The sequence below is a fragment of the Mus caroli genome, chromosome 16, assembly GCF_900094665.2.
Source record: "Mus caroli chromosome 16, CAROLI_EIJ_v1.1, whole genome shotgun sequence".
In the NCBI taxonomy this organism is placed as follows: domain Eukaryota; kingdom Metazoa; phylum Chordata; class Mammalia; order Rodentia; family Muridae; genus Mus; species Mus caroli.
This window is the reverse complement of record NC_034585.1, coordinates 6,173,358-6,199,371: the sequence shown is the minus strand read 5'-3', so window position 1 is coordinate 6,199,371 and position 26,014 is coordinate 6,173,358. Positions and strand designations below refer to the sequence as shown.

At 40.4% G+C, this 26,014-nt stretch overlaps 1 protein-coding gene across 1 annotated transcript in view; it reads left to right on the top strand.

The window, feature by feature from the left end:
• Window positions 1-26,014, top strand: part of Grin2a (glutamate ionotropic receptor NMDA type subunit 2A) — a 415,612-nt gene that overhangs the window by 336,881 nt on the left and 52,717 nt on the right. The window contains exon 11 of the mRNA XM_021184964.2: window positions 4,516-4,676. Coding sequence (XP_021040623.1) covers window positions 4,516-4,676 — 161 coding nt within the window. The remainder of the gene's footprint in view (window positions 1-4,515; window positions 4,677-26,014) is intronic.

Genomic DNA, 26,014 nt, shown 5'->3' with positions numbered 1-26,014 from the left:
GAGATTCTGTCTTTAAAAAGGTGGATGGCCCCTGAGAATCACACTGACCACACTGAACATTCCCTCTAACCTCAACATGCACTGCACATACATGTATGCCTGGACACACATGATTAACACACATACATGTATGCCTGGACACACATGATTAACAAGTACACACAGTTACTAGGTATTGTTGATTTACAGTCATGGGAGACACATTTTTTCTAATCTACAGCTTAGACTTCATAAGCATACAGTATGAAGAAATGTCCTGGTTAATTGCTGAATTTATTTTGCACATTGTATTTCTTAGCTTTGTGTCTGTATCCTCCATCATAAGTGTACTCTATAGCTTAGTCACTTAGATGACTTTCAGACCTGTCCTCAGACTGGATAGAAATGAAAGATAATTAGGAAAAGATTCCGTGTTTTCCACACTGGAAAGAGTCTGGCTAAAGCTAAGCTGCGTGATGACAGTCAGCAAGAACAACACGCATGTGAGCACTGTGGAACATGAAATATGATGTGTATGAAGCCATGGAGTTACATGCCATTTCAAGCATGTTATGACTATTTCCCAAAGCTATGCATAGTGTATAGATAAGAGAATCAGGCTCAGTGGGCTTTACGGACTGCTCTAAACAACCCAGCTCCCAAGTGAGAGATGAAGAGCCTCAAGGAGCTGGGAGGAGCTTTCATGATGTCGCTGCTCTGTGGTCCTACTGACATGAGAGGCTCTGCATCACCGGCCCTACACCCATTGAAGCCACAACTATTGCTCTCTGCATGAATGGGTGCCTGCCTGGCTGGGGGGAAGTCTCACCAGAACCATTCCAGCAGGAAACATGAGCCATCTACAGTATAGATCTAGTTGAGAAAGAGAAGCCATTCGAGTAACTAACTTTTCAGGCTGGGGTTCATGACTCTCTAGTGAGCCACAACAGGTATGGAAAGGTTTGGAATCTTTGAAACACGTGGATGAATGGTAGTGATAGTTACACAAAGTATGTTTAATGCCAGTGAAGGATACATTTAAAATGTTTTATACATTCTATTTCAATTTTAAAATACATGAATGTTCTTTGAAATCCATAAAAATAGAGCACTGTGCCATCAGAGTGTGTTACATATAGAAAAGTGTGTGTGTGTGTGTGTGTGTGTGTGTGTGTACAGGTGACAAGGAAAAGTGCATGGTGAATTGTTTAAAAGTATGACAATCTTAGATGTAGTGAGGATGTTGGGCTGTTGTTGATGTCCGAGGCTATGGGACCTCGCAGAGACTTAGGATTTGTCTCTCTGTGCAAAGCCGAGGAAAGCTTATCTTAATGCTGCATCTCCGTAACGGTTGAGGAATGAAACGGAAGGCTTTTCGTCCAATATTCCATCGCTCCACGTCTCTGGGATTGGAGGTGGCAGTTACAGCAACTAGATTTATGAGTAGCGATGCGAGTCCATTCCCCCAGCACCTGCGGCTGCTCTACAAGGCAGCCTTAGCTGTGTTTTCTCTTCTGGCAATGAGAAAGGTTGCTGTGTGTCAGAGTGAGACCACAGAGCCGTATGCTGTGTTCTCTCTCTCTCTCTCTCTCTCTCTCTCACATACACATACCCATATGCCTTTATGCATACATGTGCATATATGTATTCAATATCAATACATGCATTTACATACATATATGTATGTGAATGAACACATATATATATATATATATGCACACATGCATATATACATATACATCTTTGCACATACATACACAAACACATATAATACATGCACATACATATACATATGTAATATATGCATACATTATATATATATATATATACATATGTGTATGTATATATATATATATATATATATATATATATAGAGAGAGAGAGAGAGAGAGAGAGAGAGAGAGAGATGTAAGCACACACACAGTGCAAACTGCATCTAGGCAGGAAACTTTAAATGAGACAATGGATGCTCCCCTATCCCAGATCCAGTTACTGCTGCCAATCCTGTTGCAGCATGTCTCATTTAGGAAAAAATATTTTCATAAAGAAGTTTTAATTAACAGTAAAAAGAAGTGGGAGTTCTGGAAGCAAGCCTAGCACCTAGCACCTCTGTTTGGCCTCTGTCTGTAGGAAACTTGGATACTCTATCTGGATGTTCCTTGTTTTGTGTAAAGCAGGCAGACTTGCCAGGTGAAGAGACCCTGTGGACTGTGGTCCTAGGGTTGACACTGGTTTGCTGGGAATTTTTTTACCCTTTCAGAATCTCCAGGTCCTCATCAATATTTCATTTACTTTTGAGACAATGCTTTGATGTGTGGCCTAGGTTAGCCTTGAACTTGTGACCCTCCTGCCTCAGCCTGAATCTATGATATGGATGTGCATCACAATGCCTACATTTTACACAGGTCATGTAATTGAAGCCTCAGTTCCTTTATATACAAAATGATGTTGTAAGATTAATCTCATACCGAGCTGTTGTGAGGTCACAGGACCAATACCTTTAGAAGTTTGGGGCACAGTGTTATCTCCTGGGCAAATGTCATTCATTACAAAATAACTAAGCTGACAAAACATGGGTTATCGTGATTAGTACTCTCTAGTTTCATAATTCACAGTCTGTAGAAAAATACATAAAATATCCATGGAAGGAGTTGCAGAGACAAAATTTAGAGCTAAGACGAAAGGATGGACCACCCAGAGACTGCCCCGCCTGAGGTCCATCCCATAATCAGCTACCAAATGAATACACTATTGCATATGCCAGCAAGATTTTGCTGAAAGGACCCTGATATAGCTGTCTCTTGTGAGGCTATGCCGGGGCCTAGCAAACACAGAAGTGGATGCTCACAGTCAGCTATTGGATAGATCACAGGGCCCCCAATGGAAGAGCTAGAGAAAGTACCCAAGGAGCTAAAGTGATCTGCAACCCTATAGGTAGAACAACAATATGAACTAACCAGTACCCCCAGAACTCGTGTCTCTAGCTGCATATGTAGCAGAAGATGGCCTAATTGGCCATCACTGGGAAGAGAGGACCCTTGGTCTAGCAAATTTTTATATGCTCCAGTATAGTAGAAAGCCAGGGCCAAGAAGTGGGAGTGAGTGGGTAGGGGAGCGGGGGGGGGGGGTATAGGGGACTTTTGGGATAGCATTTGAAATGTAAATGAAGAAAATATCCAATTAAAAAAAGAAAAAGAAAAATACAGCTTGCGCTATTGACTTTGCCCACAATGAACAGAGACACTAAAGTATTCGTTTCTAATGCTATCTTGACTGCTGCTGTTTGGTGAATGTCCTAGTCTTCAGTTTTCATAATAACTCTATAAGGGAACTGCTGGTATGGTCCCTACTGCAGGTTTGAAAGAAAGACAGGAGACGGGATGGTGTGAAATGGTCCCTAGTTGAGAGGGACAGATTCTCAGTTAAGTTTCATGGCCCCTGCCTGTGCTATCTCTAGGGACAATTGTATTTTTAGAATGCAGGTTATAGCAACTGACTTTAATTTGATCAAATGCTCTAAAACTTGATCTAAGTACATTTTGTACATAATTAAATGCTCTAACAAAACCTGTTATTGTGTAAAGTTCAAGTTAGCCTAATACAATGTTTTAAGGCTGGGAACATGGGACTGGAGTGATGTCTCAGGTAGCCAAATGCCTTGCATGTCTCTCATCTCCCAGAACTCCAACCCTACACTGTTTGGAAAGTTCCAGGTTCAGTAAAAGAAACTGTGTCCAAACACAAAAACACAAGGTAGGTTTTGTCTTGAGGAATGATATGTAAGATTTATGTCTGCCCTGCACTTGCAGGCACACAACACACACGCGCGCGCACACACACACACGCACACACACACACACACACACACACACACCCTATTAGCAGGTAGTATCAGTCAGTTAGTCAAGAAAGAATCATGGAGCATAGAAAACTTCCATGAAACCCGAGTACCCAGGAAGTAATCAGTGGGGTCTCTGGATCATAAACTTACCCTGGGTCTGCCATGAGCCAGGCATGGTAGCAGGCAACTGCTAGGACTCTATAAATAAATACTGCCTGTGGAAATGACTGAATGGAGGATGAATGAATCATAGCGTATAACCATTTTTCTGGAGCTGAGAGCAAGGTATGATTGATAGTAATCACAAAAGGAAAGACGGTCACAAAGCAGATAAGTGACTTTGGGTAAAGTAGACCCTTAACTCTTTTAGAATATCTCCGTGCCAACTATGTGCCTAGCATGGTGCTAGTCTCTTAAATGGCACAAGACAGCTATCCCCAGCAAATATTCATTGACCAAGCCCTGTTCTTGCTTCTGGGGCACAGAATAGAAAATGGAAACAAAACCACAAGCTAAATGCTGTTTTGCCACCTTAGAGATCCCAGACCCATGGAAGATGTGGTTGAGCACAAAGAGCCTGAGCAAATCTCTCTTGCTGTTCAACTGCTACATGTTGTGCCACTGTGCGAATGAATGCTCACTGGTTGCTTCTCTCTCTTCCTTTCACCTTTTCCTCCCCTAACTTCCCCCTCCAGTTCCAGAGACCTCATGACTATTCTCCGCCTTTCCGATTTGGGACAGTACCTAATGGAAGTACAGAAAGGAATATTCGTAACAACTACCCCTATATGCACCAGTACATGACCAAATTCAACCAGAGGGGTGTAGAGGATGCCTTGGTCAGCTTGAAAACTGGGTAAGAACAGTCGTTCCTTCTTCTCTGCAGACATCGGGTCTTTAAATCTGACAGAACAGACTCTGCATGGCTTGGTGCTTATCTGTGAGAATTTTCTGGAGAGGTGCCGCAGGCTAGATGGCCCCCAGCAGAGGAGTGTTTGTGTTAATATCATGAACATCAGAGGCTTCCTGTTAAGAGAAAGCAACCCACCAAGTATGGAAATGTGAATAACCCAGAGGGGTTCCTTAAACTGATAAAGAAGTTGATCCAACTCCATGGGATGTCTTTGTCAAGTAGAGAGACCTAAAAAGGTTGAGAGCTTAAAGAGAGGAAAACTAGATTTCCATTAGCTTATTTTTGCAAGGGTATTGGTAACAGCTTGACAGTACAATGTTGATGACGGTGGTTGAGGATGATGCTCAGAGGCAAAGTCTGTGTCTAGATTGCAAAAGTCCTAATTTCCCCCACGAGACACTGAACAAAGAATGGTGCGAGGAGAAAGGAAATAGGAAAGGAAAGAGATAAGAACTCAAATGTTTTCTAAAGACACAGCCAGAGTTCTGGTCGATCCATTGACATGGGAGAATGAAGCTGTATTAGTCAAAGGTCTCTAGATTTCCACTCAGGCTGTCTATCCTGATACCAACCCTGGCTCTGTACCACCCTCAGAGAATGTTTTCTGTTAATTTCAGGATGACTCCTTTGTTTGGGTATTTTCCTAACATGAGTGCATTGACACTCATCATATATGTACATATTTATGTGTATATACATACATACATATATATACATATATGTTTATATAAATGTATATATATAAGCAAATACACATACACACACAGAAAAATTTTAAAAATGGCTTACAGTCTGTTCTCCAGTTAATCCAACAAAGGTTGTCTACTAATGAAAGGTCCAAGAATAGAGTAGTAATTGTGCAGTCAATAACATTGGAAATCTCAGCTGGTCTCCAGTCTACACTTGCTAGCAAGAACAAGAAGACAAAAGAACAAGCTTCTTTCTTCCATGTTCTTTATATAGGTTGCCAGGACAAAGGGTGGTCCAGACTAAATGTGTATCTTTCCACCTCGAAAGATCTGGATTAAATGTTGGTCTTCCTACTTAAAATTATTTAATTAAGAAATAAAATCATCACAGGGGTTCCCAGCCAGTTGGTGTTTAGTTAATTCCAGATAAAGTCAAGTTGACAACCAAGAATAGTCATTACAAATTAACGCTTTGTCAACTTGATGTACAACCATATCTCCTTATGTTATATTTTCATTTATGAATGAAAACAACCAGGTCATAGTTATGTCTAACATGATATAAGTATTACTTGTACAACTGTAAACACATTATACATTTTAAAATGGGTGGCAACGTCCCTTAAGGAACATCCTTTGAGTATCTAAAACTCAGCTATGATAACTACTAATATTCTCTTAATTGATGTTACATTACATGATAAAGAAGTTAAGGGAAGAAAACACAAATATTTGTACAAACATATACTTACCAATATAAGACAGAAATACTTAAGTCAATTATAATTCTTATTTCTGCTACTGGTGACATTCTTAGATGGTATTAATAACTAGTTTCTGCTACTACCCATTCTGTATTTCCCCACCTTCAGCGAGCAGGTCTTGGTTCTTTTCCTGGCAGAGTGTACCATACCTTGATTCCTGGTGGGTCTGTGCCCTTTTTCATCTTTCCAGGATTAAGCCCTTGTAGTTTCCTATTGACTTTAACCAAAAAACACGCTGTGGCAATTAAATATGGTTGGCCCAGGGAGTGGCACTATTAGGAGGTGTGACCTTGTTGGAGGAAGTGTGTCACTGTGGGGGTGGGCTTTGAGAGAACTTCCTTCTAGCTGCTTAGAAGCCAGTCTTCTGTTTGCCCTTAGAACAAGATACAGAACTCTCAGTTCCTCTAGTTCCATGTCTGACTGGATGCTGCCATGTTTTCTGCCATGATAATGGACTGAACCTCTGTACCTATAAGCCAGTCCTAGTAAAATATCCTTTATAAGAGTTGCCTTGGACATAGTGTCTCTTCACAGAAATAAAGTCCTAACTAAGACAGAGGTTGGTACTAGGAGGAATATGGAATATGGAAAACATTGGTGCTGAGGGTGATTTGAACTCTGGATATTATTCTTATGATGTTTTGGTGAAGAATGTTGCTGCCTTTGCCTGTATCTGAAGAGTCGACCAGAGGCTAAGCTAAACAGANAAAGCATGTGGCTCACTCTTATGAAGGGCATTCTAATAAAGCATAGCAAGCTTAAAAAGAAAAAAAAATACAAAAATGTATCACTTAAGTAGTGAAGGGCCACCAGGAAGTGAAATGGAGCTGAATTCTGTGTTCAAGAGAGAAACATATTAAGAAAGTGGTGACTTCAGGGCAAGATCCCTCCCAGCATAGCTTATTGTTTATGTGTTTGCAGTTGAACAAGGAATAGTTATGTCATGTTAAGCATTATTACCTGATTATTGTTTTCATTTGTACTTTGACTCTGGAATGAACTGCAATCCAGAATGGAGGACACAGACTTTTGATCTGCATCTGGAGGAATAGTGACCATGAAAAGATCAGATCCAAGCATGGTAGTGTATACATGCCTTTCATCACATGCCTTTCATCCAAGGAGACAGAGGCAAATAGATCCCTGAGTTCAAGGCTAGCCTGGCACCGAACAAGTTCCAAGAAGAGAAAAGCTTAGGTCCAGGTGTGGTGATACATGCCTTTAACCCAGCATTCAGGAGACAGAGCCATAGACCTCTGAGTTCAATGTCTGTCTACAGAGCAAGTTCCATGACAGCCAAGCTTATGCAGTGAAGGAGTTGGAAAACAGAAAGCTGATGATAGTGTAATAGAACAAGAGGACTGTGTTCCAGCTCCAGTAAGCAGCAAAACTCAGTAGCTTTGGCCATGTGTCCCTGGCTTTATAGACAAAAATAGAAGGGACTATTGGGACAATTGATGCTATTTAGCTCTCACTAAAAACTTAACGATGATTAAAAAGAGACCAGTATCACCGAGGTGAAATCTTCTGGGAAGTGTTTTCTAAGAGCACAGAGAAGCTGTGTTCCAGAGATAGCCAGGGTTGTGCCTTGTGCTGCAGCTGGAGTTGGTAATGTGTAAGAGTCATCCAGGTGGTACTGGTTTGAAGGCATGAAGGGGTCATGGAGAGCAGCTGAGGCTTGGCACTGTGAGAGGCCAGGGAAGTACACTGGTGAATGTGCAGCCTCAGTTGTTGTGAAAGGGGTCATGAAAATAAGCTGAGGCTTGGCATTATGAAGAGAGCCTATGAGAGGCTATTGGTGAAACCTAGTTGTGGTGGAAGACCCCAGTATATTGGTCTTGATGCCAGTACCATGGGATGACCACCAAGAATAGCAGTAGCACTGTAGTGGAGTCAACCATAGTCCAGAGTGCTACAGAGAGCAGAGCTGGAGTTATGACCCAAGCCCTTTGGAAGAGCCCAAGTGCATGAGCATGAGTGCATCTCAGACATTGAAACAAGAAGCTGTGAAGTTGAAGTTGCTTTGGCAACCCTGAGATGTTAGATGTTAGATGTGCCAGAGCCATGGGATACCTGCTGAGGAAAGCTGCTAACAGGGAGTGGAACCAGCCCAAGAGAAGGAATTGTATTGCAGCCAACAAAGAAGTTGGACACCAGACATCGAGATGCAGAGTTTGGAGTTTGCCCAGCTAATTTTTGGTCTTGCTTTGGTCCAGTATTTCCTCACTATGAAGGTTTGAAGTGGTAATGTACACCCTGTGATGTTGGAGGTATGTGATCTGCCTTTTTGTTTTGATTTTATAGAGGATTACTGTAAAGAGATTGCATGAATCTCAGAAAAGACTTTGAACTTTGGACTTTTAACAGTGTTAAGATTGCTATAGACTATGGGGACTTTTGAAGTTGGACTAAATGTATTTTGCATTATTCTATGACTAGATATGTGCCAGCCCTGCCCCCACCCCATAGATTCATGTGTTTGAACAAGCCTTTGAGGGCTAGGGTGTGGAATGTGATGGTTTGAATATGTTTGACCCAGGGAGTGGCACTATTAGGAGGTGTGGCCTTGTTGGAGGAAGTGTGTCACTGTTGGGGGTGGGTTATCAGTGGCCTTCCTCCTAACTGCCTGGAAGCTAGTCTTCTCCTGTTTGCCTTCGTAACAAAATATAGAACTCTAAACTCCTCCAGCACTATGCCTGCCTGGACACTGCCATGCTTCCTGCCTTGATGATAATGGACTGAACCACTAATCCTGTAAGTCAGCCCCAGTGAAATGTTCTTTGTAAGAGTTGCCTTGGTCATGGTGTCTCTTCACAACAGTAAAGTCCTAACTAAGACACACCCTAAAGGATATCCTGGACTCCAGACATAATCTTTTTTATCTCCTTTGTAGAAAAGCAATCCAATTTCCCCTTGGTAATATGGATCAATCATCCCTCTTAACACTGTTATTCCTTTCTTAGCCTCTTCACTGAAGGACATCAGATGCCCAAAGTGGCCAGGTAGGAAGTCTGAACTTCCAGTTCAGTGGGATCTTTGTTGTGGTTCCTGGCAGGACCATGTCCTACCTCTGGAACCAAAACTTCTAGGCCAGCAGAAGATAAGGTCTCAGGAGCAGGAGACATATTTTAAGGCATTTACCATGCAAACATGAGTACTTGGGTCTGATCCAAAAGAATCTATGCTTGCTTGGTTGGTTTTAAGCCAGGTATGGTGGCATTTGACATCCTAGTACAGCCATAGTGGTGGTAGTGGTAGGTGGTGGTAGAAGTGGTGGTAGAGGAGGTGGTGGTGATGGTGGTGGTGGATAGTGACAGGAAGCTTCATGGCTGGTCAGCTTAGTTCAGTTAGTGAGCTCCAGGCCATGGAGAGTCCCAGTCTCAACAAATAAGATGGAGAGCACTCAAACAATCTGACAGTGGGCTCTGCTGCCACATGTATGTGATACATATGAAAGTACCAATCACCAAGTGCCCACATATAAGAGAAAGAAAACTAGGAGACAGGCACTGCTCTTCCTATTAATTCTGTGATATTTGTACATGACCTTTATGTAATCATCCTGCGCCTCACCTTTAAAGTGGGAATAATCACAGAACCTAACTCATAAGAATTCTGTGACGAACAAGATGGACAAATGTGTTAGAGAGAGCATTTTGAGTAGCACCTGGCATGAGATGGTACTTATTGTTATTGCTGTCATTTGTTACAAAGGTTAAATTCCATTAGCACATCTTCAAAAAGTCAGGAATGTGTGAAATACAATTTAGAAGGATTCCATTAAAATAATTTCATTTTAAATGAAGGAGTTTTATAATGAGAGAAGTTTTGATTATCTAGAAAATTAGCTTCAGTGGGGATCTCAGTCGTGTGGGGTTTCTGTGCCTGACACATGGCTGCAGGTATAGTCTCCTCACTCGTGGCCTCGGGTACAGTTTCCTCATTCGTGGCTGCAGGTACAGTCTCCTCATTCGTGGCTGCAGGTACAGGCTCCTCACTCAGCCACTTCCTCTTGCTTCTTACTTTGGGGGACTAGGAAGCTCCTCATCCCTGTCAAACTAAACCCAGATCTCTGCTCAGTTCCTCAGGCACACTGTCAGAGAGCATTCTCCCCTACCAGGCCCCTGTCTTCAAGTTAATCAGTGTCTTAGCACAGACAGGAAGAACATTTCTTCTGAGGTTAAGCCCATGGCTTATGTGAAACTCACCTATGGCTTGTTCTGGCTTGGAATGATTTTAAAAAACTTTCTAAATGCACAACAACACAGAAAGTTGGATATTAAATGGATTATTCGATGGCTCTGTACTGACTGGTGTTGTAGGTTAGTGGTCCATGTTGTCACCCACACCATCTTTAACAGTATCTTCCAACCACTCTTGTCACTTCCAAAGCTGAAGGTCAGTTCCTGATATTAGAACCTATAAATAACATCAATATGCTTGTTCCAATCTTCTGTCTGTCTTCATTAGCCCAGCCTTCTAAGTGAGGATCTTAGGTCTCATTTCTCATCACAGTGTAGTGTCTCATGGTCGTACACTTGACAAATGTACCTGTTCTTCTGTCTTGGAGGATGTGTGAGTACTGTCCTGCTTGGATTATGGGTCCCTCTCTAAGGAGTCCTTTGTATGTGCCTTGTTTTGCTCATGCTTCTCCTTGTGAAAATTACTGGGGCATGGAGTGTGTATAGATTCAATTTTAGCAAATATCACAAAAGAATTTTTATGACTTTAAAACTTAGCCATGGTGTGAGGTTTTTTCTAAAGTGTCTTTTCACAAATATCTATAGTATTGTTTCAGATGAACAGACAGACCATGAACACAGTATGGATGATGGCATTGGAGGCTGTCTGGATACTTGTCGTCCATTTGTCACCCAGAACTCAAAAAATAGGCTCTTTTCCTTCATTTTTAAAGAAATATGCAATATTACAAAAGAAAAGCATTATAGAAGCAGAAACCAGCCAAGACTACAAATTGTACAAATTATTTCCTGAATGTCATATAATAATTATGACATCCATCTTGGAAAACATGGGCAGATGGTGGTCTACCCTGTATTCGGTTTCCCATGTAAGAGTTGTTTTGGGCTGTTCCTTCAAATTCAGAAGCAGGACCTAAAGGAATAGGAATTATCCCTTTGGTGATAACTGTATGCTAGGTCATTACTGATGAGAGCTCATCAGGCTTCCACCAGGATGCTGGTAGAAACCACATGTGTCTTGAGCAGACTCCATGGCTAATTACTTGAATAAATTAAGGTTTGAATAGATAATACATTTGTATATTTCAGAAATTAAAAATATCAATATTTGTGCCTAATGTTGCAGGTCTATCATCCCAGTTTTGCAGGAAGAACATAAATTCAAGCCCTGCCTTTACAAAATGAGTTCAAGACTACCCTTGGCAATTTAGTAATACCCTGTCTCCAGATAAGAAGTAAAAAGAGGGCTGGGGATATAGCTCAGTGGTGATCATAAAAGGTTCAATCCCCTGTATCATTCAAAACAGAGAACATACATGAAAAATGAACAGTTAAATTCTCTTTTCATGCTGTTCTTCCTCTGCCTCAGACTCTCCCTCTGTAGTAACCAAATACATTTACTTTATCTTCTATTCCCCTGGAATTGTTCTATGTCAATGCACAAGCTTTCATTTGTAAAGGAGACATGTTGTATCTGATGTCCTATTAATAGAGTTAAGTCATCTCCAATATTTTGCTATTGCAAATAATATTCCAGTGGAGACTATCCATGCATGTCTTGTGTAATGTAAAATTAATTTCCTGAAATAGTTGGCCAAACATTATGTATAATTTTAACTTTGGCAGATGTTGATGAATTTCTTTCTTTTTTAAAAAATATATATTTACCCTGTAAGAGAAAGTCTATTTCTCCAAGATGGTGACCAGCAAAATTCCCAGTTAACATTCTGAACATTTCCTACTAAGTAAAGTTTGCACTGACATATATTTTAATTTGGTCATTTTTATTATAAGTGAGTTTGACCACCTTTTTTTTTTTATATAACCAAGAGTCATCAGTAATTCATTTTTTGAAAGGGAAGATTTTTTTTTAACCAGTTCATCAGTTTTGATCCTGTGGAAGGTATTTCTTCCACATGTATCTTATTTTTTGTAGTTGAATATATTAATCATTACTATGGCTTTTGAATTTTTGAATTGTAATTCAAAAATCTTCATTTACCCTGAAGTTACAGAATAAATCTCTTGCATTTTCTTCCATTTTAGTTTATTTATTTACTTATTTACTTTACTTAATTATTTTATTTATTTATATCCCAAACATTGTCTCCCTGGTGTCCCCTTCCAGAGTTTCTTACCCCCTCCTGCTCCTATTTGCCTCTGAGAGGGTATTCTACCCCCAGCTGGGATCCCCCTTTCCATGGGCATCTACAGTATTAGGCACATCCTCTCCCACGGAAGCCAGACAAGATAGTCCTCTATTACATATCTTCTCAGGGCCTTGGACCAGCCTGTGTATGCTCTTTGGTTGGTGGCTTAGTCTCTGGGAGTTCCCAGGGATCCATATTAGTTGACACTGTTGATCTTCCTATGTGGTTGCCATCCCTGTCCGTTCCTTCAATTCTTCCCCAACTCTTCCACAGGGGTCTCTGACCTCAGTCCTATGGTTGGCTATAAACATCTGCATCTGTATGGTCAGGTGCTGGTAAGAGCATCTCAGAGGACAGCCATGCTAGGCTCCTGTCTGCAAGCACAACATAGCATTAGTAATAGTGTCAGGCTTTGGTGCCCACCTATGAGATGGATCCCAAGTTTGGCTGGTCACTGGACAGCCTTTCCTTCAGTGTCTGCTCCATTTTTGTCCCTACATTTCTTTCAGACAGGTACAATTCTGGGTCAAAATTTTGGATGTGGGTTCATGACCCTATCTCTCTACTAGGGACCCTGTCTACCTACTGGAGGTGGTATCTTCAGGTTCCATCTCCCCAACTGTTCGGCTAAGGTCATCCCCAATGAGTCCTGGGAGCCTCTCACATNCCAGGTCTCTGAGAATTTCTAGAGGTTCCTCCACCCATACCCCATCCCAGGAGTGGCATAATCAACCCACCAGATTGACTTCAGAGTGGTTGTACCAGTGTGCAATTCCATCCACATTCCCACCAGCATGTGCTGTCACTTTAGATTTTGATCTTAGCCATTCTGGTTGGTGTAAGGTGGAATCTCAGGGTAGTTTGATCTGCGTTTCCCTGATGACTAAGGATGTTGAACATTTCTTTAAGTACTTCTCAGCTATTCATAACTCCTCTGTTGAGAATTCTCTGTTTAGCTCTATACTTCATTTTTGAATTAGGTTATTTGGATTTTTGGAGTCTAACTACTTGAGTTCTTAATATATGTTGGATATTAGCCCTCTATCAGATGTAAGGTTAGTGAAGATCTTCTCCCAATCCGTAGGTTGCCATTTTGTCCTACTGAGAGTGTTCTTTGCCTTACAGAAAATTTTCAGTTTCAAGAGATCCCATTTATCAATTGTTAGACTTAGAACCTAAGCCACTGATGTTCTGTTCATGAAATTTTCCTCTGTGCCAATGCATTTAAGGTAATTTCCCACTTTCTCTTCAATTAGATTCAGTGTATCTGGTTTTGTGTTGAGTTTCTTGATCTATCTGGATTTGAACTTTGTGCAGGATTATAAATATGGATCAATTTGCATTCTTCTTCCTACCAACTGCCAGTTAGACCATCACCATTTGTTAAAGATGCTTTTTTTGTTTGTTTCTTTTCTCCCACTATATAGTTTTGGCTTCTTTGTCAAAGGTCAAGTGTCCATAGGTGTGTGGGTTTATTTTTGGGTCTTTGATTCTATTCCATTGATCAACCTGTTTGTCTCTATACCAAGACCATGAGGTTTTGTTTTGTTGTTGTTGATGTTGTTGTTGTTTTGTTTTGTTTTGTTTATCACTATTGCTCTGTAGTACAGCTTGAGTTCGGGGATGGTGATTCCACCAGAAGTTCTTTTACTGTTCAGAGTTGTTTTGGCTATTTTGGCTTTTTGTTTTTCCATATGAAGTTGAGAATTGCTTTTACCATGTCTGTGAAGAATTGTGCTGGAATTTTGATGGGGATTGCATTGAATCTGTAAATTGCTTTTGGTAAGATGGCCATTTTCACTATATTAAATCTACTGACTCATGTGCCTGGGAGATCTTTCCGTCTTCTGAGGTCTTCTTCAGTTCCTTTCTTGAGAGACTTGAAGCTATTGTCATATAGATCTTTCACTTGCTTAGTTAGAGTTACACCAAAAGATTTTGTACTATTTGTGGCTATTGTGAAGGATCTTGTTTCCCTAATTTCTTTCTCAGCCTGTTTATCATTTGTATAAAAGAAGGCGACTGATTTGTTTGAGTTAATTTTATATTCAGCAACTTTTCTGAAGTTTATCAAGTGTAGGAGTTCAGTCATAGAATTTTTGGGGCCACTTAAGTATATTATCATATCATCTGCAAATATTGATACCTTGAATTCTTCCTTTCTAATTTGTATCCCCTGGAGCTCTTTTTGTTGTTTAATTGCTGTAGCTAGAATTTTAAGTACTATAGTTAATAGATAAGGGAAGATTGGGCCCCCTTGTCTGTCCCTGACTTTAGTGGAATTGCTTCAAGTTTCTCTCCATTTAATTTGCTATTGGCTGTTGGTTTGCTGTATATTGCTTTTATTATATTTAGTAATGTGCTATGGATTACTGATCTCTCCAAGAGTTTTGATATGAAGGGGTGTTGGGTTATGATAAAGGCTTTCTCAGCATTCAAAGAGATGATTATGTGACTTTTCTTTGAGTTTTGTTATATAGTGGATTACATTGATGAATTTTTATTTATTGAACCATCCCTTGGATGAAGACCACTTGATCATGGTGAATAATATTTTTCGTGTGTTCTTNGATTCGGTATGCAAGAATTTTATTGAGTATTTTTGTATTGATATTTATAAGTGAAATTGGTCTAAAGTTTTCTTTCTTTGTTGGGTCTTTGTGTGGTTTAGGTATCAGAGTAAATGTGGCTTCATAGAATGAATTACACAGTGTTCCTTCTGTTCTTGTTTTGTGGAATAGTTTGAGGAGTAATGTGGAATAGTTTGAGTATAGATCTTCTTTCTGATTTTGTTATTTTGAATATTATCTCTGCGCCTTTTAATTAGTCTGGCTAAGTGTTTGTCTATCTTGTTTATTTTTTCAAGAAACAAAAAAAAAAAACAGCTCTTGGTCTTGTTGATTCTTTGTATTGTTCTCTTTGTGTCTAATTTCCTGATTTCAGCTCTGAGTTTGACTATTTTCTGCCATCTACACCTTTTGATGTATTTGCTTCTTTTTGTTCTAGAGCTTTCAGGTATACTGTTAAGTCTCTAGTATAGGATCTTTCCAATTTCTTTATGAAGGCACTTAGTGTCATAAATTTTCCTCTTAACACTGCTTTCAGTGTGTCCCATAAGTTTGAGTATGTTTTTCCTTCATTTTCATTGAATTCTAGAAAGTCTTTCATTTTTTTTCTTATTTCTTTCATGACCAAGTTAAAATTGAATAGAGAGTTATTCAGTTTCTATGAGTAACTATGGGTTATTCAGTTTCTATGGGTTCTCTGTTGTTTTTGTTGTTATTGAACTCCAGCCTTAGTCTATGATGATCTAATAAAATGAATGGGATTATTTCAACCTTCCTGTATTTGTTGAGGCTTGTTTTGTGTCCAATTATATGATCAGTTTTGGAGAAGGTTCTATGAGGTGATGAGAGGAAGGTGTATTCTTTGATTTGGGGGTGAAATATTGTGTAAATGTCTGTTAAATCCACTTGGTTAATAACTTATGTTAGTTTCCCTGTGTCTCTGTTTAGTTTCTGTTTCAATGACTTGTTCATTGGTGAGATTTGGTACTGAAGTCCATTATTGTGTGGGGTTCAATGCATGCTTTGAGCTTTAGTAAGATTTCTTTTACAAATGTGGATGCCCTTGTATTTGGGGCATAGATATTCAGAAATAAAATGTTATGTTGGTAGGGCTTTCCTTTGCTGAATACAAAGTATATTTCCACAGGTTGATTTGTTTGTTTGTTTTTNATTACTTTTGGTTGAAAGTCTATTTTATGGGATATTACAATGGCTACTTCTGCTTGTTTCTTTGGATAGTCTTTGTTGCTGAGGTGTGTTTCTTTTATGCAGCAGAATGATGGATCCTATTTACATATCCTGTCTGTTAGCCTGTGTCTTTTTATTGGAAAATTGAGTCCATTGATGTGGAGAGATATTAAAGACCAATGATTGTTAGATCCTGTTATTTTTGTTATTGGAGGTGGTAGTGTGTGTGTGTGTGTTTGTGTGTTCCCCTTCTTTGGGATTTGGATTAATGTCTTGTGTTTTCTTGTGTGCAGTTACCTTCATTGTGTTGGAGTTTTCATTCTATTATCCTCTGTAGGGCTGGATTAGTGGAAAGATATTGTTTAAATTTGGTTTTATCATGGAATATCTTTGTGTCTCCATCCATGGTGATTGAGAGTTTTGCTGTGATTACTAGTGTAAGCTGGCATCTGTGGTCTCTTAAGGTCTGCATGACATCTGTCCAGGATCTTCTGGCTTTTAGAGTCTCTGTTGAGAAGTCTGATGTAATTCTGATAGGTATGTTACTTGGCTTTTTCCCTTTACTGCTTTTAATATTATTTCTTTGTTCTGTACATTTAGTGTTTTGATTATTATGTGTCAGGAGGATTTTCTTTTCTCTTCCAATCTATTAGGTGTTCTACAAGGCTTCTTGTATGTTTCTGGCCGTCTCTGTCTTTAGGTTAGGGACGTTTTCTTCTAAGAGTTTGTTGGAGATGTTTTCTGGCCCTTTGAAATGAGAATCTTCTCCCTCTTCTATTTCTATTTTTCTTAGGCTTGGTCTTTTCATTGTGTCCCAAACTTCCTGGAAGTTTTGGGTTAGGAATTTTTAATCATTTGCATTGTCTTTGATGTATTAATGTCTTCTATGCCGGAGATTCTGTCTTTTTTTTTTTAATTATTTTCCTCAATTACATTTCCAATGCTATCCAAAAAGTCCCCAATATACTCCCCCCACCCAGTCCCCCACCTCCCCCTTGGCCCTGGCATTCCCCTGTACTGGGGCATATAAAGTTGGCAAGTCCAATGGGCCTCTCTTTCCAGTGATGGCCGACTAGGCCATTTTTTGATACAAATGCAACTAGAGTCAAGAGCTCTGGGGTACTGGTTAGTTCATAATAATGATCCACCTATGGGGTTGCAGTTCCCTTTAGNTAATAAGATTATTACGTTTACCTTTCGCCATCTGGTAATCTCTGGGGTTAGTTGTTATCGTTGTCACTGTTTAAAGATTGGAGCAGACTCTGTGTTCCACTCACCAGAAGTCTCAAAATCCTGTGGAGGGTGTCGTGGGTAGCTGGCGGGTGTCAGCCGACCCTGCGCTCTAGCTACCCAGGTGCTGGTCAGACCGGAAGAGGCTTGTGGCCAAGATTCTGTCTTCTATCTCTTGCATTCTATTGGTAATGCTTGCATCTGTAGATCCTGATCTCTTCCCTAGGTTTTCCATCTCCAGTGTTGCCTCTATTTGTGATTTCTTCATTGTTTCTATTTTCATTTTTAGGTCTTAGGCTGTTTTGTTCAATTCCTTTACCCATTTGATTGTATTTTCCTGTATTTATTAAGGGATTTATTTGTTTCCTTTTTAAGGGCTTCTACCTGTTTGGCTGTGTTGGTTTTGTTTTGTTTTTTTGAAAGGAGTTATTTATGTCTTCCTGAAAGGACTCTATCATCATTATTAGAAGGGATTTTATGTCAGAATCTTGCTTTTTCGGCTATGTTAGGATATCCAAAACTTTTTGTAGTTGAGAACTGGATTCTGATGGTGCCAAATTACATTGTCTTCTGTTGTTTCTGTTGTTGTGCTTGCCTTTCACTGGCCTGGGTGTTAATACCAGAGATAACTAGATAGCTGTTTATCTATCTACCTGAGATAGAATTTTACCATGTTGCCCAAGCAACACTGCAGTATTTCATTCACTTTCCCAAGTGCCAAAATTATAGGTATGGGTTATGACCTTGACTTACATTCTTATTGATACAAGGTCACATGAATCAGGCTGACCTTCAGCTCTCTATGTAACAGAATATAATTTTGAACTTTTGATCTCCTTGCTTCCTCCTTTGAAGTGCAGAGTAACGAGGAACACACAACAAAGTTGGTTTATCCAGTGATCAAGCTTAGGAACTTGGGGCATGTGAGGTTCATGCATTACGAACTGAGCTTCATCCCAGTCTCTGGCTTCCACTTTCAGTGATTTAGGATTTTTCTTGTAGTATAGTATGAGATCTGACTGCAAACCCTGAGATAATAAATTTCTGTCCTGAGACCAGATCTGCATCTGTTGTGTTTATTTCCACATCCTCTCACTACTGTCTTTTACGTATCAACCCTGCCTTAGTTAAAGACCCTTTCCTTCCTTTTGTACCATGTTTCTTAATTGTTTTCAGTATTGAATATATTAACGTATAAGAAAGTAATAATAACAATAAAAAAATAATAATGTAGTCGTTTACTCACTTTTCATCTCTCTGAAAAATAGGTGCCCTATTTGTTCTTGACTTGCTGAGATTTATGACCTCTCCTTTGCACTGCCTCCAGCACCTTGTAGTCCAGTAGACACTGCTTAAAACACCCTAAGCATGTAGCTCAGTTTTAGGCTCCTGTCCCTGGATGTATGGTTCTCAGTAGCATCCAAACAAAACAAAACAAAAAACAAAACAAAACAAAACAAAACAAGTGCTATAAACATGGCTGAGAAGCACTCGTCATTTCCTGAGAAAGCCTTGTACACCTTGGAGCTTCAGCTTAGGTTAAGTTACCTGGGTTTGAGTCCTGGCTAGACCATCATCTAGCCATGATTTTGAATAAGCCAGACCACCTCTTAGTCTCAGGTTTTCCATGTAAAGAGCAAAGCTGATGACCATTTTGATCTCTAAAATAGCCCTGAGAGTCTTTTATTTGCATCAGCCACATACATAGAAAGAACTCAGATCACATTAAAAACCAGGACAAAAATCAGGAAGGATTAAGAAAAAGAATTCTAACGTCTAGTGTTTTTTTCAAGCCTTGCTGATAAGCCAAGACTATACAAACCATAGGATAATTTGCTAAAATGCAGATTCCTGAGCCTTGTATGGGTTTTCGGTGTATATATGGTGAATCGTCGTCTTGATTAACAGCCCCCATCAGGTGCTGGTGGTTCTGAGTCATGGGAGATTTCAGAACAGCCTCCTTAAAGGAGTCTCATAAACACATTGGTTTGAGACAGTTTTATAAGCAGTAGACAAGCCAAATAGTTAGGTTTAGAATGAATCAAGGCTGGAAGGAAAGCAGGGAAAGACTTTAAATTATGTTTCTCTGTATATTTGAATTTGTAATAAATGAAAGCAGAGATGTTATCAAGTAAGCCAAAAAATTTAAAAAAAAAATGGAATTGATGTGTAAGCATTTAGATCAGTAAGATTTTCAGAGATGAGCTTCAGAGAAGCTGTTAGTGATCCCAAGTTTATTGACCAATGTTCTCCAAACAGAGCAGTCTGTCTTATGATTGTGTGACTTGATACCTACAGAAACAATCTGGGATGTCAAGATAGTTCAGAGCTTGCACTTCATTTTGGACGTGGCATGTGGCAGGGCTTCCCACATCCTGGAAGACAGGAAGCAGAGTAGAATTGAGACAGGAAAGGATGGTGTACTTCCTGCAGAAAAACCTGGCCTTTAGTAGTTTCACCCTTTCCCAATGACCTCAAACCATTTAGAAGGGTTGAGTCCTGGTGATCTCATCCTGTCTGGAAGTCTGCTCATAGACCCACCCAGTGGTGTACCTCGTGAACTTGGTACATCTAATCATCATGTTGGTTATCAGAACTAACCATTGAAGTAGCCGAAATCTAAGTTAGCAGGGATGATAAAAAATAAATTCTGCCAGGTGGAGCAGAATCCCCATGGGAAGGGTGTAGGAATAAGCTCTTCCAGTGATGCATGCTGATTAGATTTTGAGAACATCTGCTCTAGAAGAGAGGGCAGGAGCTGAATGGGGCAGAGGGATCTAGATTTACAAATGCTGTGCCATTCAACATGTGTTGACAAGGAGGAAAAGTTCCTATATCATATTTAAGTGAAACATGGTCCCTTGGACTCTAGAGAGCAAGTAATTTAAGACACAGTAGGATAATTGGTATTTTTAATTTAGTTCATTTTAATGTGCAGTTACTTGGACATTGATAAAAAAGTCTAACTTTTCTCCCCTCCTTCCCTTCTTGTATTTAATTTTTTTATTAGCATATAGTATTCCTACTAAGTCATGAGATTCATTAAGACATTTCCATCCATAGATATATGAAACACTGCAGTCATGTACCACATTTCCTGAGCTTAACTCTTCAGCTCTCAGACCCCACTTTCCAGTTTCTTGTTTGATTTCTTTTCAAGCCAACACCATAGGCCAAAAGACTCTGTCTCCCTTCATATGCAGCAAAGTGAAGAATAACTTTAAAGGGGGGATTATCTTTTCTCTTGATTGTTTTGATTGTGAAAGAATACAATTGCCATGAGAATTATCATCTTAGTTGTTTTCAGTGAAGAGGATCAGTGATGTCAAGTGCGTTCAAGATGCAGTACCAGTGTTGTGACCACCTGTTTTGGTTTCATTCTGTTGCTGTGATTCAACACTGACCAAAAGAAACTTAGAGGACTAAGGGTCTAGTTGACTCACACTAATAGGTGACTTTCATCATGGAAGAAAGTCAGGGCAGGAATTTAAAAAAAAAGTAATAAATAAATGCTGCTTATTGATTCACCGGCTGGCTTATGCTCAGCTAACTTTCTTATACACTCTAGGACAACTTGCCCAGGGAATGGTGCGGCCTATAGTAGACTAAGCCTTGCTATATAAATTAACAAACAAGACGGACCTCCTTATACAAGCTCTCTGGCTAGTTTGAGCTAGGCAATCCCTTGATTAAAACTTCCTTCTGAGGTGATTCTGTGTTGTCTGATCATGACAGCTAAAATTCTCTTTTATTTATTTATTTATTTATTTTAATTGGGTATTTATTTCATTTACATTTCCAATGCTATCCCGAAAGTCCCCCACACGCTTCCCCACCCACTCCCCTACCCACCCACTCCCACTTCTTGGCCCTGGCGTTCCCCTGTACTGAGGCATATAAAGTTTGCATGACCAATGGGCCTCTCTTTCCACTGATGGCCTACTAGGCTATCTTCTGATTCATATGCAGCTAGAGACACGAGCTCCGGGGGGGTGGTGGTGGTGGTGGTGGTGGTAATTGGTTAGTTCATATTGTTGTTCCATCTATAGGATTGCAGATCCCTTCAGCTCCTTGGGTACTTTCTCTAGCTCCTCCATTGGGGGCCCTGTGATCCATCCAGTAGCTGTCTGTGAGCATCCACTTCTGTGACTGCCAGCCCCCGGCATAGTCTCACAAGAGACAGCCATAAATTCTCTTAAGAAACCATCTGTTCCCCAAATTCTTCATCTTCTAAACATCAAACTTGGTATCCTTCAACCATAAAATCTATTCTCCCTCCTGTGACCCCAGTAACCACCATTCTAGTTCTTTATGATTCTGACCACTACAATGTTTAAATAAAATTAAAAAGTGTGTGTGTGTGTGTAAGTGTGTGTATGTGTGTGTGTGTTGAGTTTTAAGGGTTCTTTATATCTTTCATGTGTTAATATATTAATCTCTTACCACACATGTGATTTGAACATATGTTCTATTTTGTGAGCTGAATTTTACATCTCCCTTATGTTGGTGATATTGCTGATACACAATTTTTAAGCACTAAGTCCATGTTTTTACCTGAACTTATGTTTCTACAAAGCTCAGGTTGCTAGTCTGTGTGATTGTGTGTCTAGGTGTGTGTTCGTGTTTGTGGGTGTGCAATGCACATGTGTATACGATTCCATGTGGAAGCCTCAGGACATCCTCAGGCATCATTCCTTCTCACCTAGGTTTTGAGATGTGGTCTCTCACTTGGACTTGGGTCTTAGCTGGTTCAGCCCCAAAGATTCTTCTGTTTCTGCCTTTTCCACACTGGGTTAAGAAGATACACCACTACACTCAACTTTTTACTTGAGTGCTGGCAATTGAACTCAGGTCCTTCACTTGTTCAGAACATACTGAGACATCTCTCTAACCCTTATTCTTCATGATTAAAAAACAAAACAAAACAGAACTATGATTCCACATCCCTGGGGGAAGAAACATCTTCACAGCAAAGCAAACACTGACCATTTAGTCTTTGGCACAGGTTTTCAAAGTCCATGGCATTCAGGGCAGTATATGTTAACCAGAGACTGGGTTAGTGATTCTAATATCCATGGTCCTTGGGCTTTTAGATGTTAATCTCTTAAATACCAAGAGATGGACTTATCACTATTCTCAGGGGGATAGGATGAGGAAGAGCAGGAGAGATTCAGGAAGAGAGTACAGGGTGATGGGGATGTAGGAGAATGTTGTTTTATGTCTGGATACATTGAACTAGAAGGACCTTTGGCCATTACCTCATGTCATATGCATCCTACCTAGATGTTCTGTTTCATGAGCTGTGCCCTGAGTGAATGGAGTCCATACCCTTACTCAGTCCTCAACACTCTTTAAGCTAGGTACCATTTTATTCACTTCCAAAGATGAAGAACATGAAGATCAGCAAGATGAACAGATGGCACAACAAGCTATTTAGCAAAATCACTGTATGGTAGAATTTCCAAGCAGAGGGCTCAGTTTTGCCTCCCACTTGGCAATGCTGGCTAGAGAGTTAGATGGATAGGAATAGTGTTCAAGGCAGGATTAAAAAGTGGAGTTGTATGGTCCTATATAATATGCACATCTTATGTAACATACTGTGAGGTGACCTTAGAGTTGATACAACACAGTATCCTTATTTATTCTCTCAAAAGAAACTGGCCCAGCAATGCAGAAACAGCAGAGAAAAAGGTAGATGTGGGGTAAGTCAGGATGGTTGCTATGCCAAGCAAGTTCTTTCAAGGATACCATCTGAGTGGGGCTTATTTGCTATATTTTATCAGTCAGACAGAATCAAGCATGCATGGTTCATTTTCAGCTGCTGAGTTCGAAAGCGGGCGTAGACATCAGCGCTCAGCGAGCTGTTCTAAATGGGATCGCGTCATCTCGAGAGAAAAGCAGATCGACAATGACCTGGTTTCTGAGATCCACCCCCACGCTGCAAATACAGCTCAAAAATAATTGCTACCACATCATACGGTTAGGGTTTTTTTTTTCTCCCCTTAATAAAACCTCAAGAAAGCAGAGACATCTTTCTTCTTTTTGTCCTTGGAATGACTTCCTGTTAAACTCCATCAAAAACAATATTAAAAATTTTTCAAGGCCCTCCATAAAAAGTGTTAAAAATAGGAAAACTGGAGGTGGGGGAGACATTGAATGAAGTGTATTCATGGTTCTGTAAACTTAGAGATGGAGACAGAGGGAAGAGAAGAGGAAGAAAGGTGATGAAATGGAATTACATCCATGAGGAGACAGGTCAGTCAGTTCAGAGCTTGCCCTGTAAGCACAAGAACCTGAGCTCATCTCCAGAACTCACATAGAAAGCTGAATGTAGCCATATGCACTGGGGAGGTAGAGACAGGAGAGTCCCTGGGCTCACTGGCTGGTCAGCCTAGCTAACCATCTCAAGTCTGATGAGCCCTAGACCAGAGGAGGTGGGTGAAGTTTCTGAGGCTGTCCTCTGGCTTCATGTATATCTGCATGTGCATGTACACACACACACACACATACACACACACACACACACACACGTGAAATAGATACATCCAGAAGCTTGCTGACAACCTTCTTGCAAGGCAGTCTGCTGAGCTTGTAGTTTTGTCTCATCTCTCAGGCTCTGTACCATTAACATCTAAGTCAAACTTTTGCCTGTGGACAATGTGTGTCTCACAACTAGTAATGGTTGGCTTTATGCTTGGGATATGACTTGAAAATTCATAGTTCAATTTGTGATTCTCCTTCAGCAATTATGAGAGTGTGTGATGTGGATCTCGGTTTCCTGGCTTTCCCCGAAGCCTTTAATGCTGTTTCACATCCGAATGTACTTAACTCAAATTGTTTTACCCATTTGAAGCTCATTTTATTACATTTTGAATTGTTTTGGGAACTAAGTGAGGTATTTCTTACCGATGGGTAACATTTATTGGGCATTGACCTTGTGTGGGTCCTGTTTGGAGATGGGGAGGGCTTGGTCAGCATAATTTTATTTACACCCTGTGTTAGGGCTATGTGACCATGACATTGCCGTCTTCTATTCTGAACTAGAAGACACAGGCAGAGAGTGATGGAGCACAGTATCTAGAATAAGTCCTACTCCAGAGCCAAATGCTTTGAGTCACAACTTAAATACAGTAACAACCGTGGCCATCTCTTTGACAACGCACAGCCTGGCTGGCTCTAATTGCCCATTGTTATATAAAGCTGGTACAAAGTTTGTAGAGGTTTTCGTTTCAACACATCTCTTCCCTTGTTTGAAATTTTCATTGCTATTTTTAAAAGAATAGCTCTCCTTCCATTGAGATGGAAAAGACAAATGAAGCCCCCAGATGAAACTAGATTCCTTAACAGTAGAACTATTCACAGATGGTTTCTCTTGAGAAACACAAAGAATTAAGAACTCCCTGGAAGATTCTGTATTCTTTTTTTTTTTTTTTTTGCTTTTCGAGACAGGGTTTCTCTGTGTAGCCCTGGCTGTCCTGGAGCTCACTTTGTAGACCAGGCTGGCCTCGAACTCAGAAATCCGCCTGCCTCTGCCTCCCGAGTGCTGGGATTAAAGGNGTGCNCCACCACGCCCGGCTGTATTCTTATTTTTAATCATGTGTGTGCATGAGTGCATTCTTCCTAGGAGCCCTGCCCACTGTGTTTTTTTTGAGACAGGGTCTCTTACCAGCTTAGAACTCACAAAGTCAGGTAGACTGTCTGTCTGCCCATCTCTGACTCTTCAGAACTGAGATTATAATGGCCCTGGGTTCGGAGGATGGACTCAGGTCCTCTTGCTTACAAATCATACATTTTACTGACTGGGCCATTGTCCAAGCCCAGATTCTGTATTCTTTGGGGGTGTCTCCTGTCACTATTTGCTAAGCCCACATGGAAACTTCAAATCTATGGTTGTTTCTTTACTGCTGGATGTGCGACCTCTCCATTTTGAAGAAGGAATCGAGGCTTGGAACTAAGTAAGCAGCAGCAAGCCCAAAGATCTGCAAGAAGCAGAGTCAGTATTCAGAGTCTGACCCATGGTCCCTCTTTTTTGCCTGCGAAAGGGATGATGCTGAGACAGGTCAGACTCGCCTGTTACACGGTGTAGGATTAGGAGCAGAGCATCAAAGTTCTTGACTGTCTGTGTCTTAGTAACAGATTCCTTTTCTACAACAGCTAAATTGCAAACAGGCCTCTACTTGTCAGATACTTGAAATGGTCACGGTACCAAGTGTCAACCTTGTGTGGTCTTTTCCCAACATCTCTTCTCATCAGCCTTTGGAAAAAGGAGCCTTTCATTAGTGGGGTTACCTCAGGCCATAACATCATCTTGTGCACATTGTGAGATGAAGGGAGCCCTTGGTCCAACTGCAAATTCAGAACTGCCCCACCATCTTCCTCCTGTAGAGAACTTCAGGTGGGTGTTGGGCATTGTGACACATACCTGTGATCTAAACACTGGCTTATCACTTGAGAGGCAGACACAGGAGGATCATGACTTTACAGCTATTCT